The 9,226-nt window shown below is 47.6% G+C and overlaps 1 protein-coding gene across 1 annotated transcript; it reads left to right on the forward strand.

Annotated features, from left to right (window-relative positions):
• The first annotated feature begins 5,234 nt into the window (after positions 1–5,234).
• Positions 5,235–8,228, forward strand: LOC133016051 (neuropeptide FF receptor 2-like). The gene is made up of 3 exons (XM_061083362.1): positions 5,235–5,374; positions 5,510–6,073; positions 7,232–8,228. Exons 1-3 carry the CDS (start codon positions 5,235–5,237, stop codon positions 8,226–8,228), a joined length of 1,701 nt encoding a protein of 566 aa, XP_060939345.1.
• The last annotated feature ends 998 nt before the right edge of the window (positions 8,229–9,226 follow it).

Consider the following 9,226-nt stretch of genomic DNA (forward strand, 5'->3'; position numbering starts at 1 on the left):
GACCCAGTGATCCATGTCCCTGACATTTTAATTCGACCTTCCAATTTAATTGAAAATATATTTTTCTGTGTGCCACCGCACTCTTAGCAGGGGAGAGCATTTCTTTGAAGGTCTGCTGCAGTCATAGGCGCGATATCCAAGCTCGGGCCGCTATTAATACTGCAGACAGAAGGTGTGGCCGGGGCAATACCAGTGGCCTATCCAATTATTGCATCCCATTTGATTAATCCGAATAAATTATCAATCCTACCAAGAGCAGTTAGAAGCTTGTGGTCTCACTCAGGCTGCTCAGCTCAGTTAACAGGATTATAAGAAGCTGTAAGAATCCTGTGTGGGAGTTTAGATTAAAATGCCTTTTGTTTATTTTAACGAAGACCCAGGTTATTATCCAAACTATCATATAACTGTTTTTTACTTATGATTTCTATGAGTTTAATCTGTTCCACATCTCCTGTCTATAAGCAGCACAGCCTCAGAACAGAGGTCAGACCTGGTGGATAGTAAAAAAAGACCTGAACATAATGGATACCTCAGGAAAATCCAAACCTGGGCCCCCAGGTGGACACTATACGGATAATGCAAACAAGGTCGGCTCTAAGGCAACATGGCCGACCTTGTGACCTCTGACCTTTGAGGTCGTAATGGTAGATCCAGTTTGGTGGATTCTGTATCGTGCCACCTGATCGTAGTGGTAATGGACGATCCTTTGCTGCGTTGGCATCGGATGGTGATGAACTGGCGGCAGTGGACAATGACTGTGGATTATAGTGGATCCCATCTTGATGCTGGATCGTGATCTTGCTGGCTGCTGACCATAGACTTTGATTGCAGCAGGACTACTTGACATATAGTATTGAAGTTATCCTTCAAAAATGTTAACCCTCATCGATGCTGCTAAAAAACTTTAATCCCGATGATGTTTTCCTACACTTGACATCTATTGCACTTCTGTCCGTCCTGGGAGAGGGATCCTCACATGTGTCTCTCTGAGGTTTCTACATATTTTTACCTGTTAAAAGGGTTTTTAGTAGTTTTTCCTGACTGTTGTTGAGGGTTAAGGACAGAGGATGTCTCACCATGTTAAAGCCCTATGAGACTAATTGTTATTTGTGAATGTGGGCTATACAAATAAAATGTGATTGATTGATTGATTGATTGACCGGGGGAGCACAGACTCATGTGGAGGCCAATTGTCGAGGAGGATGAGGATGAACTAACTAGCAAACTAACTAACTAACTGAAGGTAAGATAATTGTAAGTCTTACTCTGAATATTAAGTACAATAAACAGAGTTGTCAGGTTGCAGTGAAAAGCACAATCTCTTAATTACCGGGCAGGAAACCAGGGAACTGAGCCAGGACCCAACTTCCCCAGGTTCCCTCCACGTTAATTGGCTGTGTAACATTTTCATATGTATTATTTTTCTTATGCCAACTGGGAGCGCGACAGTATTAATCTGCCAGACGAGTAGAGGTGGGAGGTTGCGGGGAGATAATGAAACTGTCATGAATAGTGGGTCAGCGGGGACGTGACAAATGTTAGTGTGCGCCTCTCGCTGGCAGGAGCATCGGGCCACGCTGAGTGGAAGCAGAGGAGGAAACAGGTAAAACACGAGGGTCCTGGAACTGAACAGATGTTTAACACAGCGGGGGGGAATGGTCTTTCTTACCCTCACGGTCAATGCACGTGTAGCGTATAAAATGTAGAAACCTGTTTCACCCCAGAGGGATTAATTCATGGATCTGGATGAAAGAGGCACATTAATGGACCTGATGTGAGTGTTTATTTGTTTATTTGTTTATTTAAAAGGATCCACATTAGCTCTACCCTAAGACAGAGCTACTTTTAGTGGGGTCCACATTTAAGACATACATACAGATATCAAACATTTAAAAACATACATTACAATACCAATATCAAACATTTAAAACATTACGTTAAATTACAAATATCAAAAGTTAAAATACATTGAAATAATGATCATACAATTTTACAGATATCAAAAATTAACTTAGTGGTTATGCAGTTTTACCTTTATCATGATATATAAAACACTGATATATCCAATTCCATAGAAGCGAAAACTGCAAACCATGTAATAGAATACTACACATTTATGTACAGTACATCACCATCTAGCGTCACAAGTATGCTCTACCCAAGCGTTTAATTATTTGCTTTTTGAACATACATTTACGTGTCACGTTTATAATTTCTGTTGGCAGTAGGTTCCAGGACTTCCTGGCTCTGTATCCCACAGTGCGTTTAAGAAAATTGGTATTAGCTCTGGCGAGTGAAAACCTTCCTTCTATTGAGTGAGTGCGATCTGGTGCAGATGGATTGATTGATTCAGCAGTTTCTGCATTTGGAATTACGCCAAAATCTATTGAGCAGATTTCCACAGCACTTGGTGGAAGGATACGTTTCAGGGAAGAACTCAGTCGGTGTCGGTGCAGATCTGGATCAAGGGGCTGATCCATGTTGTGTGTGTTTTCACTTCCTTGCAGGAGATGGTGTTATTCCACCATTTTCCCATTTCCCAAAAGAATAATCCAGGGATCTTGATGAAAACAATCAGGCACATTTAAGGGGCTGAAATTTACATTATGAGTAAAATGTGAAAAATCTGGATCTATTGGATTTAAATGTGTCTTCACAAGTGGGGTGCATGTATATGCTCTGTGGCTGAAGTTCTTCTTGTTGAAGAACTCACTAGATGTCTGATGGATTTTCTCTCTTTATCACCTTCATTAACATTCCAACATCATTTTCATTTGACATTTCAATAATCTTCCAGAGATTTATTTAAAGATTTCGATGAGAAAACCAGGCACAATTATTTGAGTGATATCTATAGATCTGCTGCAGCTTCACTGGAGCAGAGGTACCTGATCCAATCTCTGTGCTTTATGGTATTTCTACTGTGGAACGTGAGGTTCTAAAAACTGTTTACGTCTGCCTGGTGGGGAAAAAAACGACAACACATCAGTGTGCAGAACGACAACACATCAGTGTGCAGAACTACAACACATCAGTGTGCAGAACTACAACACATCAGTGGGCAGAACTACAACACATCAGTGTGCAGAACGACAACACATCAGTGTGCAGAACTACAACACGACAAACACACATGAGAGTCAATTAGCTCTTTGGTTAATCGATCAGAAGAGAGACAGAATCCACTCGGTTCTGTATAACTCCACAGAGTGAAGCCACTTCACTTTCCTATTGATTAAAGGCTGTGTGTGTGTGTGTGTGTGTGTGTGTTTGTGTGTGTGTGCATGTGTGTGTGTGTGTGTGTGTGTGTGTTTGTGTGTGTGTGCATGTGTGTGTGTGTGTGTGTGTTTGTGTGTGTGTGCATGTGTGTGTGTGTGTGTGTGTGTGTGTGTGTGTTTGTGTGCATGTGTGTGTGTGTGTGTGTGTGTGTGTGTGTGTCTGGTGTGTGTCTGGTGTGTGTGTGTGTGTGTTTTTCTGTGTGTTTGTGTGTGTGTGGCTGGTGTGTGTCTGGTGTGTGCGTGTGTGTGTTTGTGTGTGTGTGTGTGTGCATGTGTGTGTGTGTGTGTGTGGTTGTGTGTGAGTGAGTGTGTGTGACAGTGAGTGTGTGTGTGTGTGTCTGGTGTGTGTGTGCATGTGTGTGTGTGCATGTGTGTGTGTTTGTGTGTGTGTGTGCATGTGTGTGTGTGTGTGTGCATGTGTGTGTGTGTGTGTGTGTGTGTGTGTGTGTGTCTGGTGTGTGTGTGTGTGTGTTGGTGTCTGGTGTGTGTGTGTGTGTCTGGTGTGAGTGTGTGGGGGGGGGGGGCAGTGTGTGTGTGTGTGTCTGGTGTGTCCTGTGTGTGTGTGTGTGTGTGTGTGTGTGTGACAGTGTGTGTGTGTGTGTGTGTGACAGCGTGTGTGTGTGTGTGTGTGTCCGGGCAGCAGCTGCTCCTCCCCCCCCCCCCTCAGTCCTGCAGCGGCGGACGCGTCTCGGAGCGCATTCATCTGAGGAGCGCGTCAGTGGCACAGAAAAGCCCGAGAGCTCCTCACCCCCCCACCCACACCCCCCCACCACCCAGCCACCCCCCCACACAGAACCTCCTCTGCAGCTCCGGGACTCACAGACGGATCATTAAACCCGTTTCTCCGCCTGAACGCGATCCAGCAGCAACTTTATCTCTCTTTCTCCTCCTCTTTATTCCTCCTCTTTCTTCTCCTCTTTCTTCTCCTCTTTCTTCCTCCTCTTTCTTCCTCCTCCTCCTGCAGGAAGAGGATCCGAGATGCGACCGGACCTGCGTCTCTCTGAGGGTGAGCTCAATATTTGTATTTCTCGCAGTCATCGATTCCTTCTCGGGATCCAATTAGGATTAATATCTCATGTCAAGGATGTGGCTGGTTGGGATTATTGATAAATTAATATAAAAGCAACATTTGACTCCTGCTAATTTGCAATAATTCGATGGACGCGTGTCAACTCAAGCAAAGATGCATCCTGCTACTTAATACACTTAATCTTTTGAATGATTCATATTAAACTTATATACTGCAACAAATTTTCTTTACCAGGTTACAGATTATAACATTAAATAATCTAATATTTCTTTACTTTGCTCCTCACTGACCAGGAGGAGGAGGAGGGAAAAGCTCTTCTGTGTTTCTCCACCCATGAACTGTGTCACTTGCTGTTTGCTGTGCCACCGACCTGTTCATACAACCGCATGCGGAAAAACAACCTGTGATATCTCTGTTTCTCTAAGCAGATCTGATTGGATCCCTTCGGGGGGACTAAAGGTGTGGAGGAGGAAGGAGAGAGAGTGAGGAGGGTGGAGGTGGAGGGTGGAGGGGGAGGCAGGGTGGTGCTCCATGGGGCGTGAGGTTTTACTTTACTCCCTCGAAGGTGAGAGAATCTGTGAACTGGATTATCGTGTTCAAACAGCCGCTCCCTGGAGGATCTGTAACGTGGCACCGGGACCACACCACAGCTTCAAGACTTCAGCAGATTCAGAAGATGATGGAACACGATTCATCTGCAGAATCCCCCCTCCCCCCCCCCCAGAGAACACATGAAGACCCCCAGAGCACGAGGCTGAAACCCAGGATCTAATCTGTGAAGGGATTTGACCTTTTTGTTGTTGTTGTCTGGGTTTTTTTGCTTTTTCTTCAACGAGTCTATTTATGGATTTGAATGAGGACCGAGGGAAACGTGTCCACGGAGCCTCATAGTCCAGAGACCTTCACCCCCCCCCGGCAGCAGCAGCATGGACCTGACCCAGGACCAGCGCTCGGACTGGAGCTCGGTCCATCCCAGCGTCTCCTCCTCCTCTCAGCAGAGCATCAACCACACCTACAACCTGCACGGCTCCCTCATGCTGCCCCCCACCTTCAGCACCCCCATGGCGCCCCCCCATCGACCTCTTCCCTCTCTGCTCCCCTCCTCCTTCATTCCATTCTCCGCTCTCATCCCAACCGACCGACCCTCCTCCTCCTCCTCCTCGTCCTCCTCTCTTTTGTCCACGTCCACCTTCTCCTCCAGCGACCTGTCGGACCTGGAGAGCATGCTGCTCTGGACGCTCCACGAGCCCAGCACCATCGCTCTGACCGCCATGTACTGCCTCTCCTTCATTTTGGGAATCATCGGGAATTTGATGTCCCTGCGCGTCCTCACCAACCGGCGCAACCGGCGGCTAGCCAGCGTCAGCGCCACGCGCAGCCTGCTGGTCAACCTGGCGGTGTGCGACCTGGCCGTGGTGTGCGTGTGCATGCCCATCACGCTCGGGAGCCAGATCTACACGGCCTGGGTGTACGGCGACCTCCTCTGCCGGGCCGTGCCCTTCACGCAGGCCGTCTCGGTGTCGGCCAGCGTGCTGACGCTGACGGTGATCAGCGTGAACCGCTACTACAGCGTCCAGTCACCGCTGCGAGCCCGCTCCTTGTTCACCCGCCGCCGGATCCTGGCCACCGTGGCCGTGGTGTGGGTGGTGTCCTCCATCATGTGCGCTCCCATCGCGGTGATGAACCGGCGGCGGGAGATCAGCTTTGGGACGTTCGCCATCTTGATCTGTCAGGAGGAGTGGCCTCAGCATCGCCTTAAACAAGGGTAGGTGCTCCGCCTGCAGATCTCAGTGTTTGTCTGACGTAGACAAGACTATTGATCACCAGGCCGGAGGGTCCTGACGCACCGGGACTCAGGCCTGAGTGACCCTGAGCTGTGGTTGAGTATGAAATGAATATTAGTTTCTGCGTTGTTCCGCTCCATTGGCAATAATTACCTCTTAGTGAACGATCGAGCTTGTTGTGTTGGAGGAGGCAGACAGAGAGAGGGAGGGAGCAGAGAGCGAACGAGCGAGCGAGCTGTGATGTCGTCCTTTTAAACTGTCTTCTCCTTTTCTGTTTACTCTCCTCAAGAAAATAGAAACACTCAGATCGACACCCGGGCGCCAGAGCAACGATAAATCAAACTCGTGCGAGACAGATTTTGATTTCATGGTTTTTGCTTTGACAATCCTATTCTAGGTCTAACCTGTCACGCCTGGTGGAGAACTCACACGCAGGCCATCCGTCAGCCGGCTGTCGTGTGTAGTATTTTGCGTTGCGTTGGAAAGCAACGTGCCAAACAAGCCGTGAGGTTACGTGAAGCGGGAGAGGGATCACTCAGAGATTTGTTCTATAAGAATGTACTTGCCATTCAAATCAGTGAGCTCCGGCTGTCAGATTAAGCCTTATTGTCGACCGCAGGTTGAGAGACAGAGCATTTTCATTCCCTTTCACTTTGTACCTCGCTGTCTTGTTTTCCTTAATCACGACTTGTTAAGCAGCTCAGAGACACTCCTGTTGTGTACGCTCTGCACTTATCTGCTTCATTGTCTGTGAATCACTGCAAAGTGTAAGAAATTGGGTTTTTCAACAGAGACCCTCAAACCCAGTTCTCTTGGGAATTCATAGACAGTTCCGATTGGTTCTACATTGTCTGTTTGATTGTTGCTTTGTGTTGATGAAAACAAGAGCAAATTGAACAGTCTTTCAAAGAGCCCATTGTGTCACTGATGACTATACAGAGATCCATCATTTAAAATGGAGCATGTTGTAAATGTAATTAATTATCATTGCCTCCCCAGTTTGGAGAGAGTCCTCAGCCATGAGTGTTTTTTAAATGATATAATAGAGACATTTTAGCTGAAAAGATAATAGAGTTCAAGGGTATTTCTCTTTTTAGAATTCGATATCTGTTTGTTAACACCTATCTTTTCTCCTACAGATACAATGTGCTACTGTTCATGATGCTCTACTGCTTGCCAGTGACCTTTAACCTCAGCATAGGCTTCCTGACCGGGAGGCGGCTGTGGGGAGGAAAGAAATCCACCTTCGGGGATCTGGATCCTCGAAGCCAGGCTCTGCACACCTCGCGCCTCAAGACTCGGCAGAAGATCGCCAAGATGGTGGTGTGCCTGGTGCTGCTGTTCGCCATCTCCTGGCTGCCGCTGTACTTGGCCGACCTTTGGATCGACTGCGAGCAGAGGCCGCCCTCTTGGCTGCTGCAGACGCGGCCGTTCGCCCAGTGGCTGGGCCTGACGAACTCCAGCCTCAACCCCATCTGTTACTGTTTCATCGGGGATCTGTATCGCTCAGCGAGGGTCATACGGACGCGATACTACCAGAAGGTCGCCGCTATCTTTGGCTCCTCCTCCTTCACCAGCACCGCTGCGGTGGTGTCCTCTGCCGCAGTGATCAAAGACACCAAAGTGACTGCCGCTGAGCACCGCCATATTTCTGCTGCTGCTGTTGCAGCGTCTGCATCGATGGTGACGATCCCCAGGCTGCTGAGCTTGGCTCGAGGCCAGGGGCTGGGCCAGAGGGTCAGAGACAGTTCAGACAGCCGAGCAGGATCGGACCACAGCATCTCAGACTGGTGCCGGTCCAGTCCCAGTCTGTGGGACAGCTCCTTGTTCCCCTGCCAGCTCCCCACGCTGCAGCACTCCATCCAAAGGGCAGAGTTCCTGCCCACAAGAAGACACTCAGTGAATGAGAACGCCGGATCGTTAACTTTACGAATCGAGTCGTTGGAGATAGACGTGCTGCCTCTGAGGAGTCATTCCGGAGACGGAATACATTGTCTGACGGCTGACAGGAGAGACACCATCACCATGGGAAGAAACACTCTCTGTTCTACTGGGCAGTACAAAAGAAAAACATCACAGACCTACTCCCTGGTAGGCGACAACGAGGATGAAATAACCGATATGACCAGCCTGTGAAAGCTGCAGATTATCGGAAGCATCAGGGACGGGAGGCAGGAATTTATCCTCAAAAACACACACAGCTCCACAGATTCACAGTTTGCCGTCGACGTTGTGTGGGTCAGTCTCCTGAGAAAAGCCCTTGTTTGACTTGAGGATGAACTGACTCTCTCTCTCTCTTTCTGCACAGTCGCTCTTCGTATCACCTGAAGCACGGGGGGTGCAGCACCAGTGTTTGCACTGATGAGGCCTTTGAAGGCAGGTCGAGGCAGCTGAGATGGAGTGAGCGCCGCAGGGGAAGCGTTGCCGTGTTATTTCGCCCTGGGCTACAACGCACCAGTAAGAACGGTGGATTGCAACAAGGCACTATTCAAGTTCGGTCATATCACAAGCGATGCAGCTGCTACGTCACATTTGCTTCAGAACAATTACCCGGCGGGTTGTAAAGTGTGATTGTCTTTGGTTGTATTTGCTCCTGTGAGGAAATGTAAAGCTCTTTGTCACAATGCGATGTGCCTGTTGTTCACGTGTGCAGTCAAACAGATGATGTGTGGTGGGAAATAGGAAAAACACAGTGTGTGAAGCAGAAAATGAAAAAACTCAGTGACCAGTTTTGATTTTCACATAATATCCTTGTGATATTGGTTGCTGTGATTTCCTGAATGCCCCCAAGAGAAGCAGGATTACCTCGATCAAAGGAAGTGTTAAGAATCAGTTCACCAAAAAAATTTAAGAAATAAAAGATTTTTAATCAGGCGTTGAGATTATGTCTCTGTTTTTTTTACGGAAGCCTTCCCTTGGATTTGATTTTCTCCGCGGCGCTCTCAGGATTCCATTATTGATTTTTAAACGAAAGGAAATACGTGATGCTTTTTCAGATTTTCTTCCCTCAAGTTTGTTAAAAGTTTTTTGTGCATGTCACAGTCTTGCAAAGTTAAAAAAAAATATGAGTAAAGTAAAGTAAAGGATTTTCTATTCTCCATAAGAAACGCTGCCCTGTAATATGTCACATGATT

The sequence above is a fragment of the Limanda limanda genome, chromosome 2, assembly GCF_963576545.1.
Source record: "Limanda limanda chromosome 2, fLimLim1.1, whole genome shotgun sequence".
NCBI classification, from domain to species: Eukaryota; Metazoa; Chordata; class Actinopteri; order Pleuronectiformes; family Pleuronectidae; genus Limanda; species Limanda limanda.

Bases quoted from the DNA above. Each gene is read 5' to 3' on its own strand.
- LOC133016051 (XM_061083362.1), top strand. From the start codon at position 5,235: ATGGACCTGACCCAGGACCAGCGCTCGGACTGGAGCTCGGTCCATCCC. The intron at 5,375-5,509 runs GCCCCCCCATCG...CTTCTCCTCCAG, and splicing joins ACCTTCAGCACCCCCATGGC to CGACCTGTCGGACCTGGAGA. The intron at 6,074-7,231 runs GTAGGTGCTCCG...TTTCTCCTACAG, and splicing joins CAGCATCGCCTTAAACAAGG to ATACAATGTGCTACTGTTCA.